Source organism: Scomber scombrus, chromosome 4 (genome assembly GCF_963691925.1).
Source record: "Scomber scombrus chromosome 4, fScoSco1.1, whole genome shotgun sequence".
Lineage (NCBI taxonomy): Eukaryota > Metazoa > Chordata > Actinopteri > Scombriformes > Scombridae > Scomber > Scomber scombrus.
In genome coordinates, this window is record NC_084973.1 from 8,139,119 (window position 1) to 8,159,735 (window position 20,617).

The window sequence follows — 20,617 nt, forward strand, 5'->3', positions numbered from 1 at the left end:
CTTGAAACCCATTCTCCATACCGATAGTTCCAACTTCCAATACTGATATATCGCCCAATAATCTTATACAGAATATATACATAAACACAAATGTTTCGCAACGCTCCCTCAAATGTGCTGAACAAACACTTGTGACAAAGCCAAGTAAAAGAGGCATGTTATTCTACAGTAAACTTCACTGGGAATTTAATAATGATAAATTACTATAAACACATAAAACTAAAAAAAAAAAGAAGCACATATATATTAAACTTGAATTAAGAAAAATGATCAAATACATATATTGGGGCAGATCAGATGATACTGATAAAGATATGTCTGTGATAGGCCAATATCGGCTGATAAAATCGGTTGACTGATATATGTTTTTCTAGTTTTTCCACCGTTCCTAGGGGCCACACATAATAAGAAAGCACTCATCATAAGAATCCTATATTAAGTTTAGATTTCAGTTCTATCTTTAATCTGAATCTATGAACTCAGCATGAGCTTTATTATCTGCATTCTTTAAAGTATCTAAGTTTAGTTGAGTAAAGTAAGTGCAACGTGTGAATGCATTTGACAAATAAAGCTCTTAGAAAACATTTTGATACCAAAACAGAATTTATTTGCATAATCAGACTAGAGGTGAGGAATCTCACTATTCATACCTATTGACATTCAAAGTGAAAAGAAAAAAAAAAGAACAGAAAAAACAATTCAAAGAAGGTATGGCTTTGGTTAAATAACACTCTACTAAAATGATTTGAAAAAACAACTGTTACATGATCTCTTAAATAGAAAGAGAGAAAAGAGTTAAGGCTCTAGATTTCCCTGAACAAGACAAAGGCCCGATACATCTGCTGCATTTCATGAACCATGTACAAACCCAGCCTGGTGGTCATACAGTAGATGCTACTCAGATGCTGAGGGAAGTGAGTCATCTTAGTCCTACAACTTCTTCTAGAAGACCACCAGGCTTTGACTCCCACAGCCTACACTTCTCAGTGGACTCACAGACTAGTAACATGAAAACATAACTGTGGATTTTCATCTGTTAACAGTATTTTGCTGAATTTGCCAGTGTTATTAGACATTGTACTGATACAATGGCACAGACAGCCTGTTATTGAACAAAGATGCTGACATACAAAGGGGTTAATCCACAGTTGCATAGCATTATTGGAGTATCACATGCTTATTTTATGGATTTTCTTGCATTATATACTTCTTTCAAAATAGTGAACATTCATCAGCTTCTCAATACAGTAATGACACTAAAAATACCAAAGTATCTTTGTTATGTCTTTCCACCTGCCCTCTCCCTCTCTGAATGAGTGGTTATCAAACACATGTACATGCTAAGCATGCCAGCGCTTTGCTTACAATGTAGCTGCATCGGATATTTACAAACAAAAAAAAGAAAAACAACATCTGAGGATGTACTCAGAAATGGTACTGGTTGTGTAAGAGATGCCAGTTATCACAAAATACTCCCAATATCTGTTTGAGGCTCCACTTCACTGTATGAAGCTACTGCAAGAAACTGTTTTCAGATTTTCTCTTTTCATCTGTGAAAAGACAAGGAATGATTTGGCAGTGAAACATTTAAAAACGTGAGGTTTGCTCAAAAATATGCAGTTGCCCCTTACTCATAAGAGTCGCATCTACTGATGAACTGATGCATATTGAATTTTTCCAATGAGCAACACTGAAATATTCACCGATGGGTGACTTCAGACTTTGGCTAAAAGATACGTGTGCTTGAGATTCATTAAATGTTTCTGTTCTGACATGCTGGTGTCAACACATTAAATCATTATATATATATCTTAGGCTGATTGGGTGACTCCATAAAAAGGTCTTAACGACAACACATTACACACATACAAAAATAATAGTGAGTGCTGACTAAGCCTATTTCCAGTAAATGCGACAATGATATCGTGGGTTTATCCATCTGCTCTGTCCAGCTTTACAAAAACATCTTAAAAAGCTTTTCTCCTCATCAGCTGTAAAATGGTTTCTACTGTAATGCTAAAAATAGTAACAGGTCACCTTCTCCCTGCTATCGTTTTCTGATTCTTGTATCTTTTTTTCATGGTTTCTAAAAAGGACACTCAACCAGTGAGCAACAATGTCAAACACACAGAGCATTTCATGGATTTCTTCAGTGTTCAGAAAGATTTCACCAACTTCTATAAAGTAAAAGACAAAAACTAAAAAGGTTAGAAAACAAATTGATGCCAGAGTAACAAAAAAAAGAACGCCAGCTCTTTGCCTGTTTATAAGTCCAACACATTTTTAGAAGATTGGACAAAAAGAGTTCTGCATATCAGTGTTGATTTAAAAAAGCATTGTAATGCCAGTTTATCAGGCTCTGAAGATTTTCATTCTCCTTAAAATGTTGTGTTGCGAGTTTATCTGCATCAAACCTACAGGCTCATTTAAAACCAATAGGAGCTTAAAGAAAAACAGTTATCAGTTTGAAAATAATGACCTTTTTTCCAAATGTCTCAAGCACGAGTTAAATGTATTTTAGCCTGAATGTTGCTTTAACCACATGCACATACCTAATCCATACACACTTCCAATGTCATCATCAGAAAACAGACAACCCCTTTTTTTTTTTTTTATATATAAACACAATCCATTCCCACACTACTTGTGCTAAAGATGCTTTAGACACTTATCTAAGCCGTGACCCAAACACAGAACTCTGTAGTACAGTTATGTGCTCTGGTGCCTAACTGAACAGCTTGACGAAGCAGCCGTGGCAGTAGGGTTTGTCGTTTTGTTCTTTAAAGGTGCCTTTGTTGAGCTGCTTGAGGCAGAAGGCGCAGACAAAGTGCTCCGGGTGGAACTTCTTGGCCATGGCCGTGATGCAGCGGCCTGTGATGGGCTTCTGACAGCCGGAGCAAAGGGAGCCGCGTCGCTCGTGGTAGTGCACTTCACAGTAGGGCTGGCCGTCATGCTCAAAGAAACTTCCATTCACAAATGGGGTGAAGCACTCCTGTAGACGGAGACAAGGGACAGCAGAGGAGAATGTTACTCTGATGCTTTTTTCCTCATAATAACATCTTATAAAGAAAAATACATAACAAAAAATGTCATAATGACAGGACTGCATGATACAAACCCTGCAAACAAAACACTCGGGATGCCAGAGGGAGTTCAGCGCTGAGATGTAGTTCTCCAGAATGGCTCTAGCACAGCCGCCACATTTCGGTGCAAACATGTCAAAGTAATCCTTCCTGCAATAAGCTTTTCCGTCTTTTTCATGGAAACCTTTAAGGAAAAACAGATATCAGTAAATCCAAAACAGAAAGAGTCATTCAAAGAGAATTTCTACAAAGAAGCCTCATTCACCCTCTGGGCCGAAGAAAGAGCCGCACTGGGCGCAGAAGAAGTGTTCAGGATGCCATGTCCTATCCAACGCCGTCACAACTTTCTGCACAAACATGAAAAAAACGTTTATTACCATCTGATAGGAAACTACGCTAGAACAGACATGACCACGCGTGTAAACATCAGAGAACTCACATCCAGTATGGGCCCGTTGCAGTAGAAGCATCGCGGGGAGAACAGGTTATGGTAGTCTCTCTCACAGTAGGGCTGTCCTTCACGCTCAAAGAAGTTCCTGGAGCCTATCTCCTCTTGACAGTGTGTGCACACAAAGTGTTCGGGGTGCCATGTGCGGCCCATGGCAGTCACCACCTTAGACGAATGGAAAAGTCATCGTCGGCATGTATCTTTTTTTTTTTTACCCTCCGATTTCCACAGCTACCCGATATCATTTTCAGTAAAGCATGATCATCTCACCTGTCCCACGATTGGCTTTGCGCAAGCGCCGCAAACTCCTTTAGCTACCGTCTGCACGCCCAGTTTGTTGAGGTCAGACTGGAGGCTACCGAGCATGTTGTCCAGCTTGTTGACCTGTGTCGGGGGACCGCCGGGAACAGCACTCTTTCCTTGAGCCATAATCTGAAATGGTTAAGTTATGAGAACACAGGGATGTGTTGAAGATGTGCTTGATGTATCTTGTCATACAGAAATAAATGCACTTCTCAGTAAGGTGGAGGATACCAGCAGTCAAAAGAAATCACTGTTTGTTTTTTAAGATGTGTGAAATACAGAAAGGAAAAGAGACAAGGGTTCATGCCTGCATTGAAGGGAAGATTGGGTCATACTCTGTTTGGCAGCCTACAGATATCAGGACTTTGGGTGTGACTGGTGGCAGTGTCTCCACTGATGGAAGCTGGGTGGGAGTTTTAAAAACAGGAGGAGGGGGCTCTGGTTTGGGAGCGGGAAATTCTTGAACAGGTGGTGGTGGCAGTGGTGGCTGTGGTGGTTGTGGTGGTTGTGGTGGTGAAGGTTTTATAATCTGTCGTGTTGGAGCGGGTATATACTCCTGCATGTGTGGAGGTTGTGGAGGTGGGGAGGGGGGTGGAGGAGGTGGCGGGGGTGGTGGTGGTGGTGGTGGGGGTGGTGGTAGTATGGGAACAGGGAGCTGCTGCGCCAGGAGCAGTCGCTTAGTTTCTTCTATGATACTGGGGCGACGAGGGGCAGGGGGTGACAGAGGTGGGAGAACCTTCCTCGTAGGGACAGGCGACTCTGGGGGAATTATGATCTGAGGAAAAGAGAAGAGAGAAATAGAGAAGGGAGCAGACACAGAGAGGAAAATGTGGAGAAAACTGAAGGTGAATGAACCGGGAGGGGGGACAAATATTTGGGAAGACTGTCGAGCACACTGAAGCCAACCTTGTCGACCTCACTGGCGGCTCCTTCATGACGGAACCGCTGCGGTTTAGATGTGAGGACTACGCCGTCGGTGATCCAGTCATCACACTTTTTGCGTCGCCGCTCTAAACGGTTGATCCCGAGCTTGCCCTGAAGCTCCTCTATGAGGCGATCCTGGGAGGTGTTCTTGTTGACAATGACCGGTCCCATTTTCCTGCGAGTGTGACCGTCTCGGTACATGGGATGCACGTTGGTAGTCTCCTTAGTGCGCCTAATCACTGATTTTATCTAGGAAGGATGGTGAGCATCTCATCATATATCCACACCAATCATAGCATGTGAAGCAGGCTGGGATGAACAGTCAGTTGGCTTAGAGTCACACTCCATGCACTTTATCCATGCTTATTGAAAACAAACCTCTCGACCGGCATGCTTAGTCTCACGAGCAACCAAAGCTACTTCACACCGCGGAAGTCCTTCACGCCAAACTGTTGCATCAGGTAATTGGTAAAGGATTGTGGATTACGTGTGCCATGCAGAGTACCGGTACATCAGTCAGTTACTCGTGCTTGAGTGCAACAGCAAAGCAAAAACTCTTTAAGATTAAGAAAGCTTGCTCCTTTTTAAGGCTTCTGCCGGACTGTCTTTCCTCACAGAGGGTTTCTCTTATCTTTCTGTTTGGCATGCATAATACTCTGTTTCTGTTCATCTTACATTAACTGGGTATCTTATATTTGACTCAACAGTAAAATTAGAGCATCATGTCAGCCACTATGAGGCTCAACAGCCGTTATTTTTTTTACCCCTTTGTTATAAATCAATTGTTTGATTGTCAGTTAAATGTTAGAAAAAATATTAAGTTTTGAAAAGTCAAAGTGATTTCTTCTGTTATCTAACCAACAGTCAAAAAATCCCATTGATATTTAACTTAAAATGATATAAAACACAGAAAAGGCATGTTCATATTTGAGGAGCTGAAAAAAAGTGAATTGTAATTTTAATCAATCATCAAAACTATTGCAGATTCTATTTCTTCCCTTGTAATTGTTTCAGCTCCACTTGACTTGCTTGTTGAACACATGCAGAGGCCAGCAGATCAGACATTAGCTTGTAATGAGCTCTTTTAAGCAGAAAACGAAGCTAAAAGTGAGCGAAACAAGCCCATTCTGTGTTGAGCACGAGTCGAGACGCATACATGTCCCGAAGCGGAGACTCGGTCTATACTGGGAGGATGCAGAAGGGGCAGATCCAGGCTGACGTCAGGGGTCCCGGGGCATGTGGACGGGGTCATGGAATCATCCATCCAGCTGGCCTCTGTCATCGGGGTCATGCTGCCATCTGTGTACGGCCTCTCGGTGTACGGCGTCATGGTGCCATCCAGTCCGTCGTGGAAGGAAATGGACAGATCCTCGTCTGCCCAGTCCAAGTCTCCGTTGCCGTCGGTGCCTCCGTCCACCGACTCGTCTGTGATGGTGTTGGTGGCGCTGGTGAAAGTGTCGGGGTGCATGCTGTTTCTGTCCATGGGCAGGATGAGCTCTTCGTGCATCTCCTGCACTCCTCTGCCTAGACACTGCGCATCCATCTGCAGCTGAGGTTCCTCTAAATGCGCTACTGTGTGATTCTGAGTGAAGCTCATCTGTAGCAGCTTGTCTAGTGCTTCGTCCAGGGAGGGCTGTACCATGGGGGGCTGCTGCACAGCGAGGGGGCTGGCTCTCTGGGCTGTGGGTGTCGGCTCCAACAGAATCCTGCTGGACATTGCAGGGCTAGTGAAGGCTAGGGTAGAGGGGGACACTGCGGAGGAGGTTTTGGAGGAAAAATTGGCAGGGGGCGGAGATACAGAGACAGAAGCGGGGAGAGGTGAAGGGGTCTTTGGCACAGAGACTAGAGGAGGGGTGAGGTCTTTGTAATGCAGTGAAGGGGACAAATTCAAATCGAGGTCGTGAATAGAAACAGACCCCTTGCTCATAGTCTCGGGTGGACAAGACAGTTTACAGATAGTAGCTGAGGGAGACACCTGTTCTACAGATGGACTAGATGACTTGGAGGACTTGTGGTCCAGGATGGTGTTAACTGAGGTAAGTGACGGGTTGGTGGTATTGGAGGGACTCGGGCTGCTTCTCAGCAGGTTGGAGTTAGAGGCAGCAGCCAGAGTGAGGACTGGCAGAGACCTGGTTTGGGATGACAGCATGGGGGCACAGAAATCTGTGACAGAGTCCAGGTCTAGATCACTGGCTGCAGAGAGTGAGGATATAGGACTGTGAGGGGGAGGACGATTCGGATGGAGCGCTGACGCGCCCTCGTCTCCACCGTCCTCGTCTATATGCAGCTCTAGACCAGCAGGCAAAGAGAAGAGAGGAGAGGCACAGGCAGACGGGTGGGATAGACTAAGGAAAGGAGAAGCCACTGGGGTGACGGAGGAAGAAGCTGGAGGATGAGGAGAACTGGAAGATGCTCCTGCTGGGTCCAGCAGAGAGCCCAAAGAAGTGGGCTAGAGGACAGAGAAATGAGAGAGTAAGCCAGACCAGAGGAAAGGGACAGAGAAACCATCAGGAATATCACAGGAGAGGCAACAAAAGACCTCCTAGACTGTGTTGTGTTGATAAAGTGAAGCCTTTCCAGTGTTCATCACTGCTGCGTTGTACCTTGAAGTCCGACAAAGACGCCATCAGCTCATCGAGCTCTCTTGTGGCACAGGAAGCTGAAATTCGGGCTTGCTGCTGAGAGGGGCTGTCCAAATCACTGTGGCGAGCGGAGGGGCTGGAAAACACAAATGATATATAGGATAGTATACATTAGTATAAAAAGGTCAGAAACTCCACATAGTACATTTAAGACTCAGTTCAAATCACTTTTTTATTTTATTTTCCTGAAGAGAGTCTCTAAAACTCATTCATGTAAATACATGTTAAGTTAGAGGTCAACTGTCTGTACCTGGGTGAAGGCACTGAGCCCTCCAGCTCGTCCAGCAGACTCTCCACAGACGGTCGGGCCTCGTCCAACCTTGTTCCGTTCCTCTTGGGCTTCTCCTGAGCAGCAGGGCTTACCATGATCTCAGGGGCGCCGCCGTTCTCGTAGTGGGTGATGCTGCAGGACGGTAAAGGTGGAGCTGTCTCCTCTGTGAAGACATTAACAGTACAGCTAGCTCTGCTCTCCACAAACACAACTGATAGAGCTGAAGGCCTTGAGTCTACCTGTGGTGGGGAACGAAGGGGAGCTCTGTTGCACTGCGTTGAGTTCCAGAAGCAGCCTGTCGAGCTCTGATAGGTTGCTGCCAAGGGCAGAGGTCATGGCTGCTGTCGACGAGTCGGATGACTTCTGTTTGTTTGGGAAACTGAAGAGGAGACGGAGGGAGGGAACAGTAAATAACTACAGGTAAAAAAACAGTGACAGATGATGGACTGTAGCATTATGTAGCAGGACACCTGTAGACGTGGTCCTCTTCAATGTGAGACAACGGAGAGCTGCTACTGTCTCTCGACCATGAACTCTTCTGGGCTGAACCTAAAGACTGCAGAGAAAACATCATGTCTGTCACACTGAAAACATTCCTGCTCATTATTCACTCAGTTTTAATTCCTCTGACACTGTGATCAAATTGACAGTTGTGGCTTTAAAACAACTTTCTCATATGTATAATTTCTAATGTGTTGGACAGCCCTACCTGCTGAGAGGAGTGGTGGGAGTCTGGCTGATCTATCAGGGAGCCGTTCAGAGCCTCGGCTGAAGGTGGAGGAGGAACTGGAGGTGGAACCGACACATCCTGGTAGGATTGTCCACCGGTAGGGATGGAGTAGGGGGTCTCCTCGGGCAAGAACACTGGTCGCTTTGAGATGTGGGACGTAGTAGATTCCAGGTCCGCCAGCAACGCGTCTGAAAGATTCATTAGAAGTTAAGCTACAATTTATTATTTATTTATTACATAACAATCTTCATCAAAATCTGACAAAAAATGTCTTTTTTCCACAAATGGTTGAGCTATTTCTGCAAGATGTTTACAATACACTTCACCCAGAATCTTGACTGGAGATTCTTAGACTGGAGACCAGTTAATACTTTACTGGGGTAGCTGGGACTAATGAATGTGGTGTCAGGCTGTAAACAATGACAGTGAGTAGGAGTCTCATTCCAACCTGTCACCAAAAAAAGCTTTCTCCTCAACGCACATCATCACTCATGCCATCGTCATCGCTCCGAAACCCGACTTCATAACTTAACCCTTCATAAAATATCCCCCTGAAATCCCCAACATTCTTTCTCCGTCTGCCTTCCCACTATAAATACAACAGTGATGTCAATGATGTCGCTACCCGTCCGTTATCTTTCACCTATTTGTGTCTTTTGAGTGTGAACGTAACAAGACAGACTGATAGGAACAAAGCGGCAGGGCGAACGGAGAGTGTTTCTGAACCCTGTCCAGGGTTGAGGGGGTACAGTGTTACCCTGCTGAGCGGTCCCAGTGGAACGCAGGAACAAAATAGACTCTTACATCACACAATCCATCCATCCTCAGCCTGTCCAGAATAGGCCGCCATCACCGGCTGCATACTGTTTCACTACAGGGACTTGGACCGGTTACAGTCTATGTTTCCAGGAATCGCTGTTACTTTTAAAACATGTAACATCAGAGGAACAGAGTGGAAAAAGACAGAAACAAGCTTTTATTTCCTGTCCCTGCTTATGAGTTATTTTCAAGAAATGAGGCAAGCATACACATGAAATCGATGTCATTCTTGGTGCTTTGAAAAAGAAAAAGGAGAAGTTGGGTAATAGTGAAGTGATGATGGGTTTCTTATAAGCACACAAACCATTTTTGCTGTCATCTGAATAATCCTACGTCTCCGCTATTTATTCAAAATTGCATCAATCCAACAATAAGTCAGCAGCAAAGTAAATATTTGACTTAGAAACTGAATGGTAAATCTTACGCTGATGTATACAGTATATACAGACATTAACTGACCATAAAAAACAAATACACACACACACACATACAATATCTGGTAAAACAAGTCTCTCCTCAGGATTGTCATAACAGCAAATCCTTCACTAATAATACAAACATGTAACTTCTAAAATCCTTTAGAAAGTCCAGTATCTGTACTCACAATATGGTTCCCACCTGCTGTAATTGTAATATCCTCAAGCCACAGTTGCCTGTGTGTGTGTGTTTGTGTGTGTATGTGTGTTTGTATGTGAAGCAGACAGCAGAACAGACAAAGATAGTGTGAGGGACAAGAAGCAATAACATGCTGCCGCTCTTACAGGGGAGTGGTCTGGCAGCCAGACTTGTGTGACAGTATTCTTTCAGTGCCTCAATATCTAATAACAAATACTCTGGAGATCATTCTGAGTAGTTCATCCTCAAATCCACATTCATTGCAAGAATACCATGAATAAAATCAACGTTTTAAATTGCGTCTAAAATTGCAGACCGATACCATTTCTTACAACTTGTGACAAAGAGATGTGTTCGTCATGACCTCTGCTTAGATTCTGACACTACTCTTCATCACACCCCTCAATCTGAAAGGGAGATCCTGTCCCGAGGCTTACATGTTTAACTCATGAAGTTTGACATAAACCACATGGGAGCTGGAGGCCTATTTAAAGCAGTAAGCTCGGTCAAGTAGTCCACGTCTGTGCAAATGTGCTGAAATATCACGACCAGCTCAAAATAAGCTGCACCTGGTGCCGACGCGCTAAACAAGGTCTTACTGAAGTTGACTTTGGCACTCATAAAAACAAAAGCCTCCAGACAGAAAAAAAATACCACAGCTGGTTTAGGGACAAAAGGTAAGCCGTGGTACAATGTGTACTCCGGGGCGCGGGTGTTAAAAAGTTTTCAAATCTTTAAAAAATAAATCCATCGAGACTAATTATGGTAATGAATTCCTAGAAAGTTCCTTGACGGCTTTGATGGAGGGGACAGCCGTGCTGCCTGAGGCCTTCCACGCATCTAGAAGGAGCCAAGTTTCTGAGACTCCTTCTATAATAGTGTCTCCGCACTCATTAAACCCCGACCCCCACCACCCACCTGCTGAGACTACACATCTGTGACATGGCACAGGGCCATGAACTCCAGAAAAGGATCTCCACAGGGGGCAACCATCACAGCTAAACTGATTGTTTAAATTAAACTAGAATGACTAACTCTTTACGCCTGTATTCATTTAGTTAGATATGTGTCTTAGATTTTTAATGTGACTGTAGCATCCAACAAATGATTGTGATGGTTTAAGTTTTTGTTCGTAGAAAAATGAAACGGCCTGATGAAAAGTCAGTGTGTTGTTCTCAGTGTTCTTGGTTCAGATCCAGGAGCCTACTCCACATTTTCAAATTCTACACATAGGGTCATTAAAAGAGGACATGGACAAGACTAAAATCATTAAAAATGGCAGATCCACCATCAATCATTCTGCTATTGCTGTATCTAGATGAATGAAAAGGCCAAAGTAGGGCAATTGTCCATAAAAGCTAAGTTTGATGCTTGAGAGAAAGTTTGGCATTATGGCATCTTAACCGTCAGCCATTACTTAAATGTTGCATTGGTGAATCGAAAATAACATTCCTCTGTGGCTTGTGACGGTGCATCAAGTGCACACATCTCCTTGATATCATTTACTGCAGCTCGTAAAAGGGATGAAGACTGAAGATGCTCTGCAACTTTCCCTGAGGAGGGCAGCATCGAGTCTGACATCAGACAACTGAGCCTTCCGCCTGTTTCGGACAACTTTGGTCCATGAAGAGTTTGAAAGCATTAAGTATGCAAACATGCGCTGTAAGCCAAGTAACAGGCTAATCTTTCCATTCCAGACTGGGGGGGGGGGGTGTCCGAGCCACGACGGACAAAGTCCAATTCTGCTCTAACAGCATCGTGACTCAATGCACCATTGTGCAGGCTCTGGAAGAATAAAGCTGTCATCAAGAAGGATATGACTGAGTGATAATTCAAGATGAGTTCATCAGTCATACAATATGTGTGTGGGGGGGGGGGGGCGGGGGGGTTACCCTGTGTGGTCACACTGTGGTTACTAATCTCCATTATGTTCAACAAACAGCTCTGAAGTTTTGTGGATGCTGTAGTCATTTGTGTGGCGGTGGGTACATGTACAGTCTTGCCTGTGTACACACACACACACACATACACACATGCACTCCCCCACCCACCCAACCAAAGCTCTGCCACAGTCCTGCAGTCTTTATCAGATGGGAGCGAAGGTGAACGAGGAATTCCACACATTCCTCTGTCCGCTTCAGAATAAAGACAGTGATCAGGCGGGGGGGTACTGTGAAGGTGGCCTTGAGTGGGGAAAAGAAAGGCGACTATAATATAACTGCTCTAATCCAGTTAAACACCACTTAACATCCAACCTGTCTTAAACTGGCAAAGCAGCAAAGAAAGTGCGAAAAATGACTCTTTGTAATAAAATCTACTCGAGCAGAACAAGCATTCCACCGAGTCTAGGTAGAGAGCCGGTGAGGAATGTAGCTCCGATACAAAACGCCATCTGTCAGTCCTGAAAATGAAAATAATGTGTTGACAATTACAGTAGCTATTCCGCTAACTACAGCATGCTTTGAATTCCAGGATAAGGGAGATGTCAATGTTTTTACTGCCCGTTTCCCACAGAGCGAGCATGGAGTACAGTGTAAGCAGGCGGGGAGGCAGGGCCGAAAAAAAAAAAAACCAAGGCTGTCTAATCTCTTCTATTAACATGTGGCCAACGGTGATGGGACACCGGGGTCCGCCGCTCACCTGTTTATAGCAAGGGAGCAAAAGAGCAGAAATGGCCACAGCCCCACACCGAAACCCAACCCCATCAAGCAGACAACCCACGATATTTATATCAAACAAGACCGGCAGGGGCCAGCGAGAGGGGGAGGAGGGCGGGGGAGGTGCCAGTGAGACAGGCAGGGGAGTCTGGGCACTAACTAGCAACAGAGAATGTGACTGAATTATAAGAAAAAAAAACAGACAAACAAAACACATGAAGTGATGGGACGAAGAGAAAGAGAGAGAAATGTTTTGATAAACGTCCAGCTTTACAGGTGTTCGGGGCCGACTGTTTGTGCAGAGTTAAATACGCACGAGCCACACAGACAAAAGGATGAATGAGCGTAATAGCATACTATCAGAAAGACAGAAGCATCTTTGGGTGATTACTTCAAAATAAACATACCTAAAAATACCCTGCCAAGAAGCCCAATATCCGAAAGATGACACTCCCCTTGAGAGAGCGCTGGACCAAAATAAAAGCACTTCCCCACAGACCAGTAAATCAGATGACAGGGGGGGGTGGAGTGGGGTCTAAAGACTGATGTAACACCCAGTCACTGAGGACACATTCACAGCCGTGCATGTGTGAGGACTGTATGTCAGTGAGGAGGCTTTTGTGTAATAAGAGGAGTTGTAATTGGGTAGGATGAGGAGGACCCTCAAACAAAGGCTGTCCCTGTCTGTCTTGTGCCAAAACGCTGACTGAAAAACGCCCAGCCACACTCCGAGCTCATAACCATTCTATAGAGGAGCAGGACTCTAAAGAGACATCAGCAAAATCCTGCTGGATTTAGTCCGAGGTTTGTCTCCACCACCCACTCTACTCTGTACAAATAGGGGCTGGGTATCATTTTAAATCTGTAGCTGTGTTAGTTGCCCTATGGATGGTAATGCCGGTCTGATGGTTGGTTGCCCAACCAATTTTAGTCCAGACTGAAATATCTCTTTTGGGATTGCCATGATTTTTTCTTTCCCCCATAGACATTCATGCTGCCCCGGGTTCATGCATGAATCCTAATGACTCAGGTCATTCCCTGATTTTTCCTCTAGCAGCACCAGCAGGTCCAAGTTTTCACAGAACCAGACTTTCAACATCTGCTTGATAGATTTTCATAAAATGTAGTAGAGAGATTCACGGTTCACAGGTGATGCTTCCTAATGACTCTGGTGATCCCCTTTGGCACGACCATGAGGTTCACATTTCTGCCACTGTGAGCATTTCAGCCTGCTGGTGTTAGCATTTAGCTCAGAGGATCGCTGTGCCAAAGTACAGCCTGACAGAGCCGCTGGCAGGGCTGAAGACTTGTTCTCCTTTAGATACTTGTGCTAATATGAGTCTACCATCACCACTTTAAAAGGGGACATTAACAAACAGTTGTTTAATTGATTGACAGAATAAATATTTTTGGTTGAAAAAAAAAAATTTTGGGGGGGGGGGGGGTAAACATTTGCTGTTTCTCAGAATGTGAGGATTTGCTGCTTTTTTATTATGAACAGAATATCTTCGAGTTTTGCACTGTTGATCAAATCCACCTGTAGACATCAACTTTGATTCTGGTAACTTCTGATTTCTGGCACATTATTGACTGAACCACCTTTCTAGCCTGTGACCCCCTATGACCAATTGTCACTAGTCAAAAATGTCTATGTATTATAACCAAAGAGGTTTGTTTTTAATCTGAATAATGACGAAGAACCCTGAAGACAAGAGGAACATCTAAATAAATCCTTTTTGTGTAGCAGAAACATGATCCATCAGATTTCTCTTGGAAGGGTCATGACCCTAAGTTGGGAACCACTCAATTAAACGATTTTTATAATTATTATAAAAATGATTAAGAAGATTAATTGTTAATGAAAAATAGTGTTAGTTGCAGTTAAGTCGTGTGTAATCACAAGCATCCATAAAGGGAACTCTGCAGAAAAAAAATGCCTAAAACCGATTAAAACTTTTTTTTTATTAAAACAGGTAGTAGCAAAAAAAGGAAGATGAAAGAAGAAGTAAACATTCAATATGAACCTTTGGTGCTTGGCATTTGTTATGTTGTAAAATGTTAGTTTCCGGAACACCACTTTAGCAGAATTATGGGTGGATTTTAACAACTAGAAAACAAGAGTAGGGTGTCCTGCCCTTCATATATAAACATGAAGCTGGACTTCTTTGAACGTGGTCTGGGGGTGTTTGTCCCAGCATTAGTAACGTTGGAAGAATCCAGCAGGGCCTTGAATTCCTACTACATTACCCAGAAACTGTCAGGAAAATAATCAGCAATGTCCTCTGAGCCAAGTTACAAGGCCCTGGAACAAGCAGGGTGTGGAAACAGCATGAAAAAGAGGAAGAGGGTGAAGGGCGCTGCGAGTGAAACAACAATATGGTACGACAGCGTTGAGAGGTGAAAACGCTTTTTTCCAGCGACATGATCACAGGCTGAAGGCCCAGAGCTGCCCCCGTCTACCAGTGTTCGCTGGCCTCCAGCACTGACTCTGCTCATTGTTTTTCTCCTGTGTTTCCTCAGGATATGGGGCAGGGTCTGTTGCCTAAGCGATGAGGTCAGCCATGCAACTCCCTCTCTCTCTTTCTCTCTCTCTCCCTTCTCTCCCCCTCTTCCCCAGACCCAGAACAGGATGGGTGTGTGGAGCTCGGGAACGAGACTGATTTACAGCCAGGAGCTTCTATCTTTGCCTAGAAGACGAGCCCTGCTGGTTAGCGAGCGGTATGCACTAACCCTGCGGCCCTCGTGGGGTGATGATAGCTAGTCTGGTAACACTAACTCTGTGCAGCCGACACACTGGGACACAGAAACCACTAAAGACCTTCAAAGATCTTTTGGTATGCTGTACAAACGCTGTAAACATTTAGGACCATGCTGCTTCCGCTTCCAGCCAACTTTTCACTCCAGCCCACAGAAGAAGACCTTTCTCTGTGAGGTGATCAGCTGATACATTTATATAGCAGCTATAAGAGGACCGCCGTGGGTTACAAAGGGCATGTTTAGCAGGTGCTGCTGTTCCAGTCCCACACACTATAGACATATGGGCCCCAACGTGTCTGAAAAGTTGAGCTGAGTTGCCTGGCTCGCACCGTTTTAAGAACTCTCTCTGAATGTATACAGTAAATATTGTGTACTCTGTGTTGTGTTTTGCATAAAGAAGCAACACACACACACTGGTTACTGCACACTACCAATTTAATCCTTTACACCTCTTTGATGTTTCACCTGCTGAGCCTGGTGAACGTAAATGAGATTCAAGCAAGTTAGTTTACAGTATTGTAATTAAGTCAAATATTAACATTTGACAACAATCAATTCAATTCAAGATTATTTAATTCAACACAGCCAAAGTCTAAAATAAGTGAAGCATATTCATTTATTGAACGATGCAGTGCTGTCACTTTCTGTTGTTACACGGCACTATTTTTGTTGTGTAACTTATGTGGCTGAAGTTAGTATTAAAAAAAGAGCAGTAAATTGCTGGTTGATTAGTCGATCAACTGAAAATGAATCCCCAGTCATTTTAAATATTGATATCTTGGTTTCCTCCCGTTTCTAATATAGAAGCGGAATGCTGTGGTGTTGAAATGCTGTTCGGACAAAATGAGCAATATGAGGATGTCTCCTTGGGCTCTGGGAACTTGTAATAGATATTTTTCAACTTTCTATGCACTTTGTATAGACTGTATAACGTATCCATTGTTTGAAAAAGGAAAAAAAAGAAAGAAAAAAAATGAGAACGTTGAAGTCTTTGTCTTAAAAATTCAAATATAAGACTTTTAATAATACTGTGATAACCTGAAATAGACGAGTCAGGCACATTTCATTTCTGTATTGAAAATGCACTGAATCAGGGAAACTGTGCTGACTTACTGACTGGAACCGTAAACATCTTGAACCATCATCATTATTATAAACTTAATTATATCTACATACCGATACTGAGCTACTGTATCTAATGTGGCAATTAAACAAACACAAACTATGTCAAGATTTGATTTATTTCTAATCTAGAGGCAGCTTAATGAGAACTCTGTCTTGCTCAAGTGCCGGTCTTAATTCAGCCGTGACCCTCTGGCATAATGCATCTCTTCATGAATCCATTTCTCAGTGCTAACCTGCAGACCTTGCAGACCTTGCAGACAGGGAGCAGTGAGGTCAGCGTCTGCCTGAATCTCACACAACCCCGAGGAATTCACAGAGAACGGAGCAGTGGCTTCAAACCCCCGCAAACATGAAGCACAGGAGCCGAACGTGTACCATGTGTTTTAAGAGCCACATCTGGATGAGGACTCGGGGGCGCCCCCAGGGCCACATCAGTACTGATGGCGAGGCCAGGCCTGGCTGCCACCTGGCCTGGACTACAAAAGACTGATTGGAGTAAACCTCTGGAAAACTGTGACTCAGAGGTACGGACTGGAAGAGCACTCGCGCTCTCCTGAGGGAATCCCCTTTCCTCGAGCGGTAGCGCAACGTGAGCAGATCAATACGTGCCGATTGGAGGACGACAGAAAAAGGACGGCGACAGTTCCACGAAGTCTGATCAGGTTTCCAAACAGCTCCATGCAGGCCTGTCAGTCACCAGCGAGCCTCGAGACCAGGACCTGTAGGGGCTGCTTAATGAGGGGGGTTTACTGGAAGCACAGTAAACCACAGTCATAAAGGAGTTACAAATATTTTACATGGTTTGTATTTACACATTTAAGGGGAGGGGGGGCGCGGGAGGGGTTTGACGCATGATGATGAGCGGTTGGAAGCTTTTTAACTTCAAGGTTCTGCAACTGTCAACCTGAAACCAGAGCTCAAATACATTTTTAACAATTTCAAAATGACTGTAATTACCAGGGGAACCATGTTTGAGGAAGAGGGGCATGTTTGAGGAAGGAGAAACTGACATCAGCCACCGTCTCTCTCTCTAAGGCGGGTGCGTACACAGATCTGAGAGTAGTGGTAGGAGGTGAGTTGTGACCCAGAGAGTGTTTGGCCTTGGACCCTGACACAGAGTGATGTTCGACATTCCTCAGCAGCCTCGCCCCCTCCTTCAGCCCCGCTGTTCACGCTGCTTCAGTGAGACTGCAGGCTCCCTCTTAACCAACAATCGGCCCTTTCACTGGCCCGTGGCAGTGAGAGCATCTAATGTGCCCGGGAGGTATTCTCACAACAGCAGGCCAAACTCAAAATGCGGCCCGTCGTCTCTCCACTTAAACAATTCAGAAATTTATTTCACTGCTTTTCCACTTTGGGAGACGTGTACAATGGGCGCACTCCTACGGATACCTGACGAGAGGCACAAGAAGAGGCTTATTCTGAATTAGGAAGGCAAATATAGCAAAGCGAGCAGCTGGTGAAATCTATAACAGCAGAATTAGAAGTTCAGAGGTTCAGTGCCAAAGGTCAAAGGCCAACGGACTGTAGGAGTGACTGGTAAGCGAGGCCCAAAAAATAGACCGAGCCCTAAGACTGCGTAGAGCTACATCCTCACACACAGTCAGACCCAGTTAGTGTACAGTATCATTAATACTGAACTTCTTTATTGTTAGTGTTGGGCTGATAAAAGACTTACAGGAGTGCTCAAAGGATCAGGTGATTAATGGGCATCATTTTGATTTTAGATTAATTGACTTTTATCTGCTGCGTTTCTCTCTTCATATCTCTGTGAATTGACTTTCTTTGTGTGTTGGACTATTGGTCGTTCAAAACAAGGAACTTAAAGATGTGAACTTTCTCACATTTTATAAACTACAAATGAACTGACTGATCAAAAAAACAAGACAATAATGAAAATACGTGTTAGCTGCAGCCATGAAACAGAACAGGAATAGAAACTGAAAGCCTTTAATGCCATTGTTTTGTAAACACAACGAAACCAAGAGTGCATGTTGGTTCATAGAATGAGGAACACTTGAATGTCAGTCAGTGCCACAAAATGATTCTATGCCACTAGGGCTGCAACTATTGATTATTTTAACTATTGATTAATTTGCCTATAATTCCCTGGAGTTGCTGTTTGGTCTATAAAATATCAAAAAATGTTGAAAACTGCTATCAAAATATCCACGATGCAACCTAAAATGCATTATTTTACGCCGACTAACAGTCCAGAACCTAAACACATTCAGTTTACTGTCACAGAAGGCAAAAGGAAACAAAAAAAATCATTTAAAGAGGAGCTGAAAACAATGAATCAATTATCAAAATAGTTGGAGATTCATTTTATGTAGATCAATTAATCAATTAATTGTTTCAGCCCTTTATGCAACATTAACGCTATACTAAATATTCCAACCAGCTAACAACAAAGTGCCAATAAAACTTGCCTGTGCCTTCTGAATGTTTATTCTAATAGTCAGTTTAGTAGATAACCAAACATAATTACAGATCATGTTCTAATCTAAAACCTGACTAAGACAACTAACAATAATAAAGTGGATTTTTTTAAATGAGCTTGAGGTATTGACATATACCTTTATGCCTTCTTACCATATGATCTCCAGACATGTTTTATTGTTAGTCAACAGTAATTAACTAATAAACCAAACCCATTATACAGCATGAAGGTTTTCAATCCCCAGCAGCTCCACTGTTTGTCTGGCTGAAGGTTAAACCACTGTGTGAAATTAACTGAATCACAGCACACGGTCTGGAGGACAGTTTCACCTCCCACACACAATTAAGTACAAACTGTGGTCAGCGCCTCTGGCACATCAAGATAAGATGTCTTGGGGATGCTGTTTTATTTGGACTTATGGCTCCCACATGTTTAATCTCACACACACACACACACACACACACACACACACACAGTAGTTCAGTGTCCCTGTTCCCTTTGCTATAATTTATTTTTATCCTAATCATATTTGCGTCTTCTATATCAAGACTTTCCATCCAAGTTACTGAGCAGTCTAAATGGGGAGGCCTGTTGACCCGACCACTTCAAAGCTGGAATGAGTAGCCTGGGGGGAAAAAGTTGAGACGGTAATGTTAAAGCTCGATGTCACAGTGTCAGACAAATATCTCCTCCCTCTGAGCGCTCATATTTGATCAAACGCATTGATTTAAACGAGCAGGATGGCGTATAAAGCTCAGAAACACTGACGTGCTGCAGTGAGGGAGAGTTTAAAAGGAGGTGGAGGTGAAGGCTAGCCGCTAAGTTTACTGCGATGCTTCAGAAAAACAAAGTGGCCGAAACGTGTCAAACATTCACTCAGCCGCACTGTGCTGTAACATTTCTGGCAGATGTTAGCTAGCTTTCCCCACAACAAGGTGACTGGACTGAACCAGTCTTTCCCAAGTAAAATCCCGTCGTAACTTTGAGCTCCTCCACCCTGCCCTCCGCTCCTCACTGGAGGAGAACACACAGCGATAAAAACGACCCCACAACTTACCCAAGTCGTCCATACTGGATGCCTTGTTTTGGCCTGTGTCGGTGTATGTTTGGTGAGCCTCTCGCCCGCTGAAGAAGTCTGAGTTTTCCTCTCCAAACTTTACCACCGCTGCTGCTCTAGAGTTGGTCAGGGGGAGCTCTCGTGAGCGCGCCCCGATGTGTGCATGTGTACTTTAGCACAGCACGCACCCGCACTGACGCGCAGCGGTGAGCGACATCTAGCGGCCACATGGCTGCAGTACACATTAAAACCAAAGAATATGGTAGAGTTGAAGTGATAATGACCTTAATAGCCAAACCAAACTATTCAAATAAAAGAGCAAAACTGTAGCTAGAGTTTGTCTGCACAATATAAGATGGAGAAGATCCGCCTCTTACATTATGAGTAAGACAAGGCTAAGGAGGTTCATTTCAAAATTTTACATATACTATAACCTGCTAATTGTCTTGTTAACGCTAAAGACATATATTTCTTGTACCGTTTGTAAAAATATAGAACAACTTCTGACCTGCTTTTTGATTGTGAAATATCCCACATATTTTGGACAGATATAGAATTTCACTTTTTTGAAGCTGCTGTTTTAATCTTAAAGATATTATTTAATCCATATGATGGCACTTTTTAATGTGATTAATTTCATTATTCTGTATGCAAGTCTTTTTTCTAAATCACTGTTTATTACACAACAAAAAAGCAATAAGATATTGGAACCTCTGAATAAGTTTATTTTGTGTGTATGTGTG

The 20,617-nt window shown here is 43.6% G+C and overlaps 2 protein-coding genes across 6 annotated transcripts in view; both read right to left on the minus strand.

Annotated features, from left to right (window-relative positions):
• rnf10 (ring finger protein 10) overlaps positions 1 to 20,617 on the minus strand; it is a 131,488-nt gene that overhangs the window by 64,461 nt on the left and 46,410 nt on the right. The gene's annotated exons all lie outside the window — the stretch shown is intronic.
• On the minus strand, positions 585 to 20,010 carry LOC133978969 (paxillin-like). 5 transcript variants are annotated; one of them, XM_062417347.1, is made up of 11 exons: positions 19,875 to 20,010; positions 8,381 to 8,589; positions 8,142 to 8,227; positions 7,911 to 8,050; positions 7,651 to 7,834; positions 7,362 to 7,476; positions 3,802 to 3,963; positions 3,523 to 3,696; positions 3,349 to 3,430; positions 3,119 to 3,267; positions 585 to 2,992 (listed from the first exon to the last, which is right to left on the minus strand). In XM_062417347.1, exons 1-11 carry the CDS (start codon positions 19,885 to 19,887, stop codon positions 2,726 to 2,728), a joined length of 1,581 nt encoding a protein of 526 aa, XP_062273331.1. In that variant the 5' UTR covers positions 19,888 to 20,010; the 3' UTR covers positions 585 to 2,725. The 5 variants fall into 5 exon arrangements, with proteins under 5 accessions (XP_062273331.1, XP_062273332.1, XP_062273330.1 ...); XM_062417348.1 differs by lacking the exon at positions 19,875 to 20,010 and adding an exon at positions 5,822 to 5,826 and having other exon boundaries at positions 7,355 to 7,476; positions 8,381 to 8,602; XM_062417346.1 differs by having other exon boundaries at positions 585 to 3,267.